Here is a 14,965-nt window from a genome sequence, read left to right as displayed (position 1 = left end):
CCCCGTCCGCCCCTTCTCCCTGGTCACACACCCCAATCCACAGCAGCCTTAGCTCTTCCTGCCAGGTTCCCGGGAGGGTCAGGAGGGCCGGCTGTGAGGACTGTCCTGTACTCCCACCTATAGGGGCTCCCTGCCCAATGGGCTGGATGTCGGCGCCTTCAGACATTGGACAAACGCTGGGCTCACTCTTCCCGCCCAGAGCCCATGTGAGAAGCCAACAGGGAGCTCCCGCTGTGGGCCAGCCCCAGGGCTCTGGGCCACTGGGAAGGAAGGAACCGGGCAAGGTGCTGACCCATCATCTGCATCAGTCCGCAAACACCGCTGGGCTCTGGGATCTGAGATCAGAGAGGAGGAAGGCCCTCCTGCAAGGGACCACAGGCCAACACGGACATCCTGCCAGCCCCCGTTTGCCCAGTCACCTGGCATGAGAGTCCGAGGGTGCTCCTGGTGCAAGGAGCGGCAAAGGCTGATCTTCAGTGACACGAGTGTGGCCGGGGAAGTGCAGCTGGCAAGGGGCCTCTGCTAAGCCAAGGGGAGGGTGTGAAGGTCCTGCAGGGCGTGAATCAGGAGTGATGGGTGGGCGTCTGGGACTGTGGGCTGAACAGATGACGGCACGCACGCTCTGGTGTTCACTCAGCACCCACTGAGCGCCAGGCTTGCCTACACGAGACAGGGACGAAGCCCACCCTCACGGACCAGCAGTCGGCCCGGCTGCTCCTGGAGCCCAGGGCAGCAGGAGCCAGCGAGAGCTAGATGCCCTCTAGGGGCTGGGGTGGGGAGGGCAGAGGAGGAGCCTGCACAGAACCGCGGCACTGTGCAAAGAACAGAAAACGGCTCCTCGCTTGGTGCCCCATCCGTAAACGGGTAACGCTCCTTAGAGATGCTGCAAGGACCAAACCAGTTCGGACGCACCGGCCCCTACAGCCGCGCTATTAGCACACGGTTGCTCCGCTCGCGTGCCTTGCAAGCGCAAGACCGGGGCTGCGGCCGTTGCCGGGGGTTCCTGTCGTGCCTATGACGAGGCGCTCACCTCCTGCCCTGCTGCCCTGTCCTTTATAGGTGGGCCTCTGGAAGAACCAGGCGGAAGACCGCGAGGTGGATCGCGGCGAGTCGGAGGGTGCCGCGCCGGCGGCGGAGGCCCGCGCCGGGCTGCTGCGCCGGGGCCAGGCCGAAATGCGGCGGCGTGCGGAGAAGGCCCGGCAGGCGGTGCTGCTCAGCCTGCCCCGCGTGCGCGAGCTCGAGGCACTGGCGCGCCAAGTGCCCGACCTGCGGTGCTGCGTGCAGCGGCTGGAGGCAGAGCTGCGGGGCTGCAGGTGAGTGGGTGCGCGGCGCGGGTCGCAGGCCCCACATCGACTCCAGGCTGTCAAGCTTCCTTCCCACGCGTCCTCAGGAATCCTTTCATCCACCGTTCTTCCGTTTCTCAAGGTGTTCCTCTACCCACTGCTCGCTCTCAGCCAGCCCTCCATCCTGTTCACGCACAAAGCCTGCCTGTTCATTCGTGAGCTGCACGTGGTTATGCCCATCCGTATTTGCCCTTCGGTTCGATCATGATAGTAGCTCCCAATACCGAGCTGTTCCAGGGCGTTTACCTGCACTGGGCTCTCGGTTTTCCTTGGGAGTAGGGTCAAGTGTGGGGGTCTGGACTTGCTGTAGGTTCTGGCGAGGCACTGCCTGTGGGTTGAGAGCGAGGGTGGGGTGTGGCCTGGCAAGATGGCCAGAAATGGGGAGAAACCAGCTAGAACACGGGCTAAGCCCTGAGGCAAGAGGAACCTCGGCCCACCTCAGAAACTGAAAAGTGACCACAGTAGCTGGAGGGAGTAGCTGGCAAGGCAGGGAAAGGCCTGGTGACTCAGGCGAGAATGGGACTTTCTGTCTTTCCTTAAGAGAACACGGAGTCATGAACAGTTCTAAACAAGGGGCTGAGGACAGACTAGCATTTCAATATAGTTACCTTGGCTACAGTTGTGAGGATGTGGGGATGTGAGGGGGTGGCAGGGGGAGGAGGGGTCTGGCCCTGGCTGCAGCTGGAGCCGGCTAGCCTCCTGCAGCTCCAAATGTTTGGGTAGTCATTTCCTGTTTGCATAGCTGATCAGCTAAAGTGCAGGGCTGGCTGGGGGTGGGGGTGGGAGGTCTTGCCTTGGAACATTCTCCAAAAGGAGAAATAACGGGTCTCTTTTTGGTTTTGCCCTGAAGTCACAATCAGTCCCTCTGCCCTGTACAGTAGAAAACGTGGCATTATATCCGTACCCAATTTACTCTGACAACACTGTGAGATAGAGGCTTTACCCCCATTGTGTAGACTGTGGCAAGTGAGGCCCTAGGTCTGTAAGGCCAAGGTGCACAGCTAGAAAGCGGAAAAGGAAGGGTTGCCTGGCCCTGCAGCCCGTATTCTCTCCTTTTCACTTCACCTTTTTTTGTTGATTCACAGTGACAACATGGCTGCTGCAGCTCCAGTCCTGTTCAGGCATAAGCAGAGGAAGGGCAGCAGTGGGGTGGGAGGGTTTTTGCCTTTGTATTCCCACCAGAACTTGCACCTATATCTCACTGGCCAGAACTGTGTCCCATGACTACCCCCACCATCAAGGAGTCCAACTGTCAGCCAGTCCCAAACAAAATTGGGGTTTTATTAGCAAGGATGAAGGGGGAGCAGCTTGAAGACACTCTAGACACATGTTATGAACAAGGAAACAGGACCAGAGAGTGGGAGACACCATATGAGGACCACATGGGGACAAGGCAAATGGCTCTGTCATTTGTTCCTCTGCCTCTCACCCTTGCCAGACCAGCAGGCAGACCTCTGCCCCTTCTCTGCAGTCAGACTGCAGGTCTGGGACTGACATGCCCCACACACACCCTCTGTGAAGGCAGGAGGAGAGGAGGTGGAGAGCACAGGCATTTGATGGTCACCAACCGTCTGCCAAGTGTGATGCCTGACACTCTCTTCATCAGCCATGCAGCCCCTGAACCAGCTTAGGAGAGCTACCTGCACTTCACAGAAGGGAACACAAGCCAGCGTGGCACAGCAAGGAAGCAACAGGGCAGAATTTGGATCCCAGGTTGGTGGTACAACCACACACACAGGTGTGGTCTGGTCAAAAGCACAAGTCCTCCTTGCCTCTCCCACCCTGGACATGTGGCTGGCGGGGGAGGGGCTGGGTGTGGAGGCCAGCGCTACTTTTGCATTTCAAGTGCCAGAACTTAGATGTCCCTGCATGATGAGCCAGGACCCTACCCCCACAGCCACAGCAGAGGGCCTACAGTCAGGACAAATGACTGGAAGGGGCCCCCAGCCCAGACATTAGCCCTAGCATGTCCTACAATGATGTCACTCTGGGATGTCCCCAGGCGCCCTGCAAGTGTGTCTGAGGGAGAGTGCAGTGATGGAGCTCCTCCCTTGGGAGTGACAACTAGAAGCCATCTGCTAAGAAGAGACCAGCTCACTCCCATACCCATGCTCAGAGGCTGGCATCAACTCCCCAGTGAGCAGGGAGTGTCACACACTGCCACCTCTCTCACATGGGGTCTCAACAACTCAATTTTTCATTTCTAGGACTTTTTTTCAAGTTCATTTATTTCTCCCACGAGTAAGATAAGTAGAGACAGAAAGAGAGAGCGAGCACTCCCAAAAGGATCCACCCCAACCTCAGCCAACCCCAGATCTCACACACACACATGCCTGGCATACTCAGGAAGGTTTCCAGATGTGAACCCGGAGCCCTCCTTCATGGCCAGCCTTTGCAGGGCCACCTCTTACCACTGTGCCATTGGGCCCTGGTTTCTAGGCCTTCTGTTCAGTTCTTTCTACACCTCCACTCTCTCTCTACCTGCTGGGCCCTTGGTCTCCACCATCTTCCCATCCTGGGGTGTTTTACATTGACTGTGAAGAAGTGTCCTGGTTTGATTTGCCGTTTTTGACAGCGAACCCATCTTGGCTCCCATTATTCTTGGGCCCCACATAGAACTGGGGCATGGTCCCATCTTCCTCCACCAGGGTCTGATTCTGAACTCCTTTTTAGATCCGTTTCTCAGCTGGAGTTTCCTACAGCACAGGTAGTAAGAAGTTGGTTCCCCACATGGGAATAAAACCTCAAGGCCGATAGGTAGAGTGTTCTCTTCTGTGTTCATGGTGAGACAGTACTTCTGTTAACGCCCCAGGCCAGGTCTGCACTGGCCCATGCAAGCATTTCAGCTCCATCTCCTGCTCTCCACCAGGCTGGAAGGCCCCCTTTTGCTGTCAACCTTGCCTTTGTATCCTTCCAGGTGGGCATATTTCCCCTGGCCTCTCTGTGTGTTTGCACAGGGAAGGGAACGTCCCATAGCACCTCAACCCGCCATCTGGAGCAGCACCCTAAGGGAATGTAGAGCACACACTGGAGCCACTGGAGACAGTCCCTGATGCACACCACAGCTTTCCCTAAGCCCCCCACCACCACCCATGGCCCATGCCTTGCATTAGATGCCTTGGGGACACAGAAATGGCATGGACATGTCCACATTCCTCTGAGGATCTTCCAGGCCCAGGGGAAGCTGGTTGGAGACGATACAGTAATGCCAGATACTTTCTGTGCTGGGTTTAGTACCTATTCATGCTGCCACTTGAAGTCCACCCTAGGTGTTCCACAGACACCTCTCCCAACCTACACCCAGCTGCTCTCCATCTTTCTCACCTGTTTTCTTTTTTCTTCCCTTTCTTTTTTCTTTATGGCTTTTGCCATAGGGCACATGTGTTCACCAGGAGAGAAAGAGAGAGGGAAAGTGAGAATCTGAGGGGATGGCCACACCGCAATCCCTTCTCCATTATCCTCTTAGGATTTTGGCCATGGACACAAGTGATTTTCAAGCTGCTGGGTTCAGGGCTCAAACTGCAGTCCTCTATGCAGGAGTCCAGCACTTTAATCACTACACCACCTCTGGCCCAACTTTTCTTCCTTTCTATCAGTTAGAAAGTGTAGAAGAGTGCTAGAAAATCTAGCTCATACTGACTTGAGTGAAAAAGTTGGTTTGTAGAACTGTAAACTCTAGGCACATCCAGCTTTAGGCACAGCTGGATCCAGGTACTCAAACAATGTTACCAGAATACACAGAAGCTCTGCTTCACACTTAGACAAGTTCTCCCCCAACTCACACAAAGTAGCCCCTGGACTGTCAGGCCATCTCCAAAATGCTGAGTCTAGTAAAAAGATCACCTCTCATCTGTGTCACCCTACTGAAGTCCCAGAACTGAGCCTTATTGCACCAATTTGAAAACATGTTCATCTTTTGCATCCCAAAGCCCCATTTGTGTCTCAGAACAGCCAATCTGTGGCAACTGTAGACTAGATAGTGAAGGCCCAGGGAGCAAGCCTGGTGGATGAGGGGCAGGTTTCCTGCTGCAGAGTGCTTTGGGATGGTTTGGGGACACTATGCTCTCAGGCCTGTGCCTGCTCAGGTACTTCTGTCCCTGCTGGGAGGGTAAGCAGAAAGGTCACTACTCCCAGACCCTTCCCCAGCCAGGAGCACCCCAAGGAAACAGGAGGTAATAGTGAGATTGTGCATGACACACGAAAGTAGACACACGAGCATGCACTGGCCTCCGTCCTCCAACATGAAAGAAAAGGGCACATGAGGTGACCCCTACATGGTGCAACGACCTGGTCCTTCCTGGAAGGGGCACACTTGGCTCTGGGGCAAGGGTCTGGAGTGGACTCATGGCATCTCCTCCTCTTGAAGCCCTGGCTCTTAGCCATGTGCCTGGCCCAGCCTCCTGCTCAGTGGCACAGAGCAGCCAGGCCCGGCTGGTGGGGACTTCAGGACAACTTGGGCAGGCAGCCTGGAGCCAGCAGCTCCCAGCAGGGCTTAGGCTCACATAGCCAGAAGCCAAGTCAGAAAACCCAGCCTAGCTCAGCATGAATAGGAGAAGAGGTGGCTGGCCTGGCCTGGGGGAGGATGAAAAGGCCAGGGGCCAGGGGCGGAAGGAAGGGCAAGACATTTGACCAGCCACTGTGGAGGGGACACACATACAAGGCCCTCCAAAGGCCACCACCTTTCTTCTGTCCATTGCAACAGCTCAGCCGGTACTGGAGGAGCCACAGTTACCGGGTAGTAGGTGGAAGGGTCTGGGCTATGGGCCAGGTCCATCTGGAACTGCCCTGCACTCACTGTTCTTGGAGGCTGCATGTGGGTGGCGACAGTAGGAGAGGCCTCTCCATCTTTCTCACCCCAGAACTCACAAGGCAGGGCAGCTGGGCAGCCCCACAGACCCTGGGCCCACAGAGGCAGAGACTGGCTTGATGAGTAGGGCCCAGGCTCAGAAGGCTCAGCCTGACCTGGGTTCAAATCCCAGTTTTTTCACATGGTGGGACCTTATACTGTCCCCTTTACCTCTGTGACCTGTCTCCTTATCTGAAAGTAGGAATGGGATTCTGTTACTCAGGTCTCAATGTGAATTTGAGGGAGGTGGCAGAACTCTGGGAGTACTAGCATCCCCACCTCTGTGTGCCTCAATTTCCTTGTCTGCAATGGGGACAAGTAACAACATGTACTCCGTGGGTCTCTGAGGATGGAAACACTGGTGTGTGCACAGTGCCAAGCGCAGTGCATCTGAGAAGGTGTGAATGAATGTGGGAAAGTCCCTCTGTCCCTTACTGCAGCACTACCAGACACCACATACCCTGTGAACAGTACTGGGTGGGGGGTGGGAGTAGGGTGGTGGTGCAGGGAGTGGGGTTAGTGTTCAGAGTCCAGCCCCTAGAAAGAACTCTGTCTGTGGGGACCACCAGCAAAAGCACATGGGCAGCTCCAGCTGAAGTTGGCAAGGTCCTGACAGAGAGGGCCTAAATGCTGGGTTATGATCTCAGCAGAATGCCACCACTGGGTGCCGAAGGATGAGTAGGAGTTTTTTCAGGCATCCAAGATTCAGATTCCGTGAGTACAAAGGTGTTGGTGCCTTGTGGGGAGGAAGAGACTTCACTGTGGCTGGAGGATCTGAAATGGACAAAGAGGATGCCAGAGGACCATGAATGCCAGGCTGAGACACAAGACCCCTACTCCAGAGAAAGGCTTGAGCTGGGAATGAATCAATCCAGTATGTGCTCCAGAAAGACCTCTCTGCCTGTGTGTGCAGGATAGCCTGGACTAGGGTGTGGGGAAGTAGAGGCAGAGGCTGAGGGAGGTAGAGAGGGGGACCTCCAGAGCCTGCCTGACCTCCAGAGCCTGCCTGGACTGGAGTTCAGGGTGTGTCGCCCTGCCATTCTCCAGCCCCAGACAGAGCTTCCTCATGACAGAACCTTGGGACCTGCAGGCCAAGGTGGGTACCACAGCTGGTGTAGTATCCCCTTGATAACGGGGACCTTCTTCTGGGTGGAGGAGCCATGAAGGGCTGCTCAGAACAACCCTCTCAGGCGGACCAGGCCATGGGAGGCCACACCTGTCCCCAAGTGCCCATGAAATCCTTCTATCGGCCAATGGTCCTAATATGGGTCATGCCCCTCCGTAACCCTGCTCTTTTCTACCCAGAAAAGCAAACCTTGCCACTGTGGACGTCCACAGATGCACACTGGCCAGAGGAGGGTCCCAGGCAGGTCCCAGGGAGCAAGTAAGGCCTTCTCAGCACAAGTGGAGGTGGCAAGGGAAGAGTGTGGAGCCTACTGGGTGGCCGGTCCAGAGTGTGCCCAAGCAGCTAGGCCTCTACTACTCTGAGGACAAGGTGGGCCTGTGCTCTGGCTGGCAGCCCTGTGTACCCTTTCTCAGACTGGGAAGAAAGACCTGACGGCACAAGCTAGTACAGGCAACAAACAAGTCAAGGGAAGGGAGGCAGGACAACAATCTGCCCCAGGCAATGCAGTAAGTCTGAGCATGGCCTGGGCTGGACTCCATCTTCCCAGAGCCTTCTGAGGGCCTAGGTGGCAGGCCCGCCCTGTCCGCCCACGCTGTATGCCTATGTTGACTTTGGTGATTGGCATTTCCTTGGACTCCTCATCTAGAAAACAGTCCATTGTAGTACCAACCTCAGGAGGTGGGAACTGAACAAGAAGATGCACAGACAGCTTGGAGAGCTGGGCCTAGCGTGTAGTACAGGGTCACTCGGAAGCACTGTAGCCACTGCTGGCCTGGTGGGTGCAAGTCTACTGCTCACTGCCCCAAGGGACACAAAGTCCCTGTACTTGCCCTGCTCTGTGGCTGGAATACAGCTACAGGGTCCCTAGTAACAGCTCCTCAATTCTGAAGCCCCACATGGGGCCTCCAGCACCTGTTGGGGAACACTCACAGCCCAAGCATGTGTCACTGAGGTCTGGTCAAGGTGCTCCACAGACAGGCAGGTGGCCCCAAAGTAGCCAAGCTCTGGAGGGCTCAATGGAAGGTAAGTGCTGTCACCAAGAGGTGAAAAGAGTCCACAGATCACAAAAGCTAACAGTTGCCTTACAGACACCCCAAAGGGGGAAATCCCAGAACCACAGTGGCTGCAGCAGATTGTGAAGCAGAGTAAGAAAGGTGAGGGCCGTACACTCAGACATTTTGCTAAGCCGTCTGGCAGTTTTCGGAAGACCAAGCTCCTGCAGTGCATCAGTTCCATTCCTTCGCGAGAGGTCTCTTGTCACACAGACTGGTGACGTTCCCACCTGGAGACCCTGGAATAGGCGGCTCCCATTGGAGGCTCAGCAAGGTTTGCAGCCCTCGAGGAGCTAGTGCCAGGATATTGCATGGCCTAGCCTCAAGTCAGGAAGCACATGTGTCTCTGCAACCCCACTCCAGGGAACATGTGGAGGACATGATGGGGAGGACAGCCTGATCTTCATGCTGTCTGATGGTTCAGCCTAGAACAGGGACTATGAGGGTGGCCTCATTCAGGGGAAATAGTGAAAAGAAAGCATATCTGTGATTGGATGGAGTTCTGTATTGAAATTTCAAGCTGCTAGTGATGCCAGTCACATGCCTGGCATCACGCTGTCGTCACCAGTCTCTACTTTCAGACACCCTTTCCATGCAGCGCAATCAGCCACCCCAGCACCAGTGAGCTCTGACCCTCCGATCTCCCCAAAGTGCTGACAAAATCCCCCTACAGCCAATGGTTCTGATATAGCCGTGCTGCTCCCTAAGCTAACCCCTGGGCCAGAGACAGGGACTGTACTCATGGAATGACAGCCCGGAGCCCAGGCCATCCTGACCACGCTGAGCCAGTTCTTCATGTAACCACAGTCCCTGCTAGACCAGAGCTCCTTGAGGGCAGCGGTACTCCCAGTGCCTGTCTTTGCTGTCCCCACTGTCACCAATCCTGTGGAGGGCCTGTCCCAGGAAAGGCTAGCCTGATGGAAAATGCTCTGTTGGGGCAGTCCTGAGAGGACTGAGGTGATGTGGAGAAGCCTGGAGCCACCCAGTGTCAGAGGCCTAATCTGGGCTGGGGCCAAGCTTCTCAACTCCTCTCTTCCTGATTTTCTGTCAGAAGTGACTGCAGCTGTTCCTTGTTCCGTAAGTCACTGAGTACCGGCAGCGGTGTGGCAGTGTCACAGTGGACTGTGACAGAGGGGAGTGTGAAGTGGCAGGGCTGCTAGCTGTGGCTATCAGGGCACCATGACTAGGTGGCCTGAATGGCAGACCTCCATGTCCTCCGCTCTGGGGTAGGAGGTCCAAGATCAAATTCTCGACAGGGCTGTTTATATGAGGCCTCTCCTTGGCTTGGCTCAAGCGAGTTTGCGTGGTGAACCTAGGACCCTCCCCACAAGTGGCTGTGCTACTACTGGTCCCCATGTGACCTCACTCCTTGAAAGACTGTCCTGATCAGTCCTACCTAGAGGCCCTGCTGGCCTGAACTTCAGCATATGAACTGGAGACAGAACAGGGCCCATCCCAGGGGCTTCTCCGAGGGGGCCTACATGTGGGCAGAGCCTGGCAAGCAGGTCAGCAGCGAAGAAAGGCAGCAGGGGCTGGGGGCCCAGATACCCCTTCTCCACAGTAGTAACAGCATGGAGTCTACAAAATGTCCCCCACTTCTCCCCAACTCAGCATTGCCCCTGTGACGTCCTGCCTTGGAGCTGTGTCTGGCCTGACTGCATGGTGGCCTAGGGGTCTCTTCAATGCCCAGGTGGGGCCTATGGCTTCCTGCCCACAGGCTCAGGGCCCTGCACCTACAGCCCTCCCACACTATGCTCTCCCCCCGCCCCCTGTGGACCTCCAGCCCTCAAGCCACCACAGCCCTGCTGCAGGCCTTGCCTTTCCTCAGAGGCTGTCCCAGTCTGCTCTTGCCATCTCCACAGGCCCTGGCTTTTCCGTGTGGCACTCTGCTATGGCCAGAGTCACCCAGGAGATAGGAAGCTGGTGGGGTCAGGGCCATTGTGCTGCCATGCTATGGACAGCAGCTGGCTCAAGATGCCATGCTTCAGTAGTCACAGGAAAGAGGCAGGTCCAGGTCTGTAGCAGATCCCTAGGGGTGGGTGTCCAGGTCCCCTCTTCAGTAAAGGTGGGGTCCCCTGAGACCACTGGGACCAGGGAGGAGGCACTGTATAGGAGGCTTCTCAGCCCAGAGGAGACAGCACCACCTCCCCACCCAAGTTATTTCCGCTCCCCCACTTCCTATGGTTGTCCTGCTTCTGCAACCAGCCCCACTTCCTGCAAAGCCTCTTAGCTCAGGAAACACCAGGCAGCAAAGGAGGCCTCTGTGTGTGAACACCAGGACCTCCTGGGGGTGGTGCATTCAGAGCCCTGGCCAGCCTTCCCAAGGCTCAGGACTGGAGCAGAGAAACCAACTCCAGGGCATTTTCTATCTGTTCCAGAAAAAGCCACACCCAAGTATGATGGTCTTTGGTATGTGGCCTAGATGTAACACCTTAGGCTGTCCCCCACTGTAGTTGTGATGTCTGGCAGACCCCAGCTCATAGCTCCCATAACAGTATTTGCAGACTCATTACCATTTGGACTCTGGACATCAGGGGCAGACTCTCCTGGACGATCTGCATGGGCCTTAAGAGCCAGTGTAAGAGGAGACTTCCTGCCCAGGGACATGGCCAGAGTGGTGCTAGGCACCCAGCCTATGACCCTCCTCCTATGGACAGCCTTGCTTAGCCCCCAACCCATAACCTTTCCTGACCACCTGAGGGCCAGTGGGCGCATATAGAGCGTGATGCTCTGCAAGGCTTACCCACATGGGAAGGGTCTACTTCTCATCCTGGGGCCTCCCTGAGCACACCAGGCACTCATGTTTATGCCCACCATCCAGGCTGGTTGAGGCACCCATCAGAGGTGCCTCTCTCTCATTCTTTGTGTTCACACATGAAATAAATTCCCTCATGGAATAAATAAACTTTTAAAAATTTGAAAATAAAGCTCTTAAGACAGAGCTGTAGCTCTAGGTGTGGATACAAAGGGCATCCTTGCTGGATCTGCATCACTAGCTGGGCTGACTATAAGGGTTGAGCTGGAGGGACAGCCTGACTAAGAGCAGAAGCCTACGTCTCCTGGCACCTGCTGGGAGTGAGGCCCCATGCTGAGGACTCCGTACAACCTCATGTGGCCACAGTAAGTGCTGTGAGCAGCTTATCAGTAAAGGTGCTTTAGAAACTTCCTAAACTTAAAATAAATAAATAATAACAATGCTTGAAGTTGCTAGTAACACAAAACCCAACTTGGAATGCCTCAAACCACGAAGATGTTTATGGTGCCAGAGGAGAAGTCCAGGGGAGAGCAATTTCCTGGTAGCCTGGTACTACTTTGAGGCTCGGGCTTCCCACCTTGTCACCTTGGTCTGTCAGCAAAGCCCCTTGTGGTCACGATAGCTGCCATGGCCCCAGCCATCCTGGCACATCCAGAGACTCCCCTTTTCCTGGAAGTCCCCTTACCTGTCTCTGGCCAGAAACACATGCCTGTTCCTGAACCAGTCTCTGGCAAGGGACGGGATCCTCACAGCTGGCTTCCCCAATCATGTCTCCTCTGGAAACTCTTGAGGCAGTGCTCCTGGCACAGACAGGGGCAACTGTGTGGGTGGTTGTATCTGATTTCTGTCACAACAGTAACAAGAGACCACAGACTTAGGGACTTTAAACAACACCTTTATAACCTCGAAATCACACAGGCCCCTTCACTGGGCTCTCTGGGGCAGGAGGGAGGAAGGTGCTCCCAGCTTGGTCTTGCTCCTTGGGTTGTGGGGCCAAGACCCCTTTTCCTGTTGGCCATTGTCCAGGGTCACTGTCATCTTCCAGCCGACAACAACTGACCTGAGTCCTCCTCACACCTCAGACCTCTGAGTCCCTCCTACACCCTGGCAGAGTGGGCCCTCTGCTCCTACAGGGCCTGGTGACTAGACAGGGAAATCTCCTGCCTGCAGCCAGGTGTGCCATCTGCCCTCATTGAGAGAGCTCTGAGAGCTCACCTCACTCACGTTCTGTGAATATGGGGGGCTACCCCAGAGGTTTGGCTGCCCCAGTGGAAGCCATAGTGCCCACCACAGTGAGGCTGTTTTCTTGGAAAGAAAGTGGAGTTCAGAGGTGATATGAGTTGCTCAAGGCTGGTCCCAGGTGGGGGTTAGGGTCACAAACAGAAATCAATGCTGCTCACTGATGCAAAGGAAGAGCTGGCTGGCAGGGTCTCCAGTGGCCATCAGAATGATGGGTAGGTTGGGACCAGACTCAGCCGGAAAGCAAGGGAGGGCAGACCTGCTGGCCACAGGAGCAATGAGGGCATAGGCTGCATCAGACTGGCCTCTGGAGCCACCTCTCACCAGGGCCAGCAAAGAAATAGAATTCCATGCACCTGTGCTTGTCCTGCCCATGCCCCCAGCTGATTGGATGGCACTCTCCACTAGGCCCTGCCTATTAAAGGCCTCACGGCCTCTTAAAGCCATTTCACTGGGGACCGCACTTCCCAAATGTGAATTCTGGGGACAAACTTCTACCCAAGCGCCGCACCCGACAAAGATCGTCAACCACCTATTCCCTGATTATGTGATCTAAAGCAACAGCTTCCCCATTGGTTACCCAGATGGACACACTGGCCATTCAGGAGAGTTCCCCCCACATACACCCTCAGGGTGGTCTCTCTACCCCCAGGCAGATGGCTGGTTCCTCCAGAACCTTAAGCTCAGCAGATTCAGAAGGTGCTGCCAGCCTTGGTGGTAAAGGTCAGACCTCAGTTCTCCAGGATGATTATACATGTTTTTTTTAATACTACAGTCCCTCAACGGAAGGCAGAGATCGGCAATCAGATCATCCCAGGGGGCAAGTCTAGCCCACACTCATTTTTATACAATCTACAAAATAAGAATAGTCTTTACATTTGTAGGTGCTGAAAACATTCAGAAAAAGTGCTATGGTTTGAATGTGTCCCCTCCCAATTAATGTGTTAAAATCTTGTGAGCCACCAGAATAGTGTTGAGAGTAGAGACTTAACCCCGTTATGCTGGGGACCCTGGGAGGTAACGAATTGGACACAGTCGTGGGAGCATGATGACTAACTGGTTACCTCACAAGGAGACACATACACAGACACACATCAGATGTGTCCTCGAACAGGATGACCCTCACCAGGTGGGATTGCCTGACCTTGAACCTCTAAAACCATGTCTAAGCAAATCCCTATGCTTTAAAATAACCCATTTTTAGGCATTTTAGTTGCAACAATGGACTAAACAAAAATACTTTATGACACATGAAAATCTCATAAAATTCAAATGTTACTGTCCATAAGCAAACTTCTATGGGAACACAGCCACATTTTTCTGTTTATATGTTATCTGTGGCTGCTCTTTTTTTTTTTTTTTAAAGGTTTTTGCCATAGGACATGTGTGCTCACCTGAGAGAGACAGAGAAAGTGAGAAATCACCCCCCAGGTGGATGAGCACACAATTCCTTCTCCTTCATTCTCCTCTTGGGATTTTGGACACACATGTACACATGCCCAGAGTATTTTCCAAGCCACGGGGTCCAGAATCAAGCATGATCAACCATGTGCAAGTCCAGTGCCTTATCCACCACTGGGCCCTATGGCTACTTATTTGTTTGTCGAAGACAAGGTCTCAGCTCAGCCCCTGACCTAGTGGTTGAAGGGAGCCGGATCCCACATGGTCAACTATAGTTCAAATCTGGGTCCTAAGTACATCAGGCACATGTGTGTACCAAAAAAATTCCAACAGGAGAAACAAATGAGAAGGGACTGTACAATGACCACACCCCATTGGAAGTGCTTTTTCCTATGCTACCCCCACCCGTTTCTCCTTCTCTAGGAGCACGTGCTCTCTGGAAACTGAAAAGAAAAAAGACCTGGTCTCGCTGTGTCACCATCTCCCTGCCTTAGCCTCCTGAGTGCTTGGGACTATGGGCACCACCAGCCCAGGTCCTGTGGGTGCTTTTGCAACAGCAGAGCTGAACAGTTGAAACAACAACCATATGGGTTTCAAAGCCTGAGAGACTATCTGGCCCTTTACAGAAAAGACTGCTAACTCCTGAGCCAAACAACAATGTCCTGGCCAGCTCTGGTGGTACAGTGTAATGAATGCACTATGGTGCTGAAATCACACAGGAAGGTCCTATGTTCACACATCAGATGAGCGCACGTGCCTCTAATCCTGGCTGGCTGAGGCCATGTGTGTCTCTCTCTTTCTTAGGAAATAAATAACTTTAAATGACAATATCCTTACAACTTGCTTTCACTGTAATTATCTGAGACTAGAGTCTGGTTCTGGTTTATACATAAACAATTTTTTTTTGCAGTTTTAATATATGAAGAATTTTCCAAGAATGCAATGCTATGTGATTTGAAGGAGGTTTATACTTTGTTTTGCTTGCTTGGAATTGTCCATTTCTCATCAACTCAGAACAGCACAGACTTGATAATATGTGGGAAGCTTGTACCCCTCTGAGTCTGTCCATCTATTAGTCCATCTAATCAAACTTATCATCTACCATCTACCTACCTTCCGCTATCATCTGTCTATGTATCTATTGAATCTGTTTGTCATCTGAATACATTTTCTTAGCCTTTTTTTTTTTTAATGCCAAATATA

General features: G+C 54.0%; 1 protein-coding gene across 1 annotated transcript in view; it reads left to right on the top strand.

Annotated features, from left to right (window-relative positions):
* The window catches only part of EFCC1 (EF-hand and coiled-coil domain containing 1), a 34,670-nt gene that overhangs the window by 1,064 nt on the left and 18,641 nt on the right, over nt 1-14,965 (top strand). The window contains exon 2 of the mRNA XM_027768814.1: nt 1,060-1,313. Within this exon, the coding sequence (XP_027624615.1) occupies nt 1,060-1,313 (254 nt within the window). The remainder of the gene's footprint in view (nt 1-1,059; nt 1,314-14,965) is intronic.

Source organism: Tupaia chinensis, unplaced genomic scaffold (genome assembly GCF_000334495.1).
Source record: "Tupaia chinensis unplaced genomic scaffold, TupChi_1.0 Scaffold147500_2, whole genome shotgun sequence".
NCBI classification, from domain to species: Eukaryota; Metazoa; Chordata; class Mammalia; order Scandentia; family Tupaiidae; genus Tupaia; species Tupaia belangeri.
The sequence above is the reverse complement of the archived record's forward strand: the minus strand, read 5'-3'. Positions and strand labels throughout refer to the sequence as shown.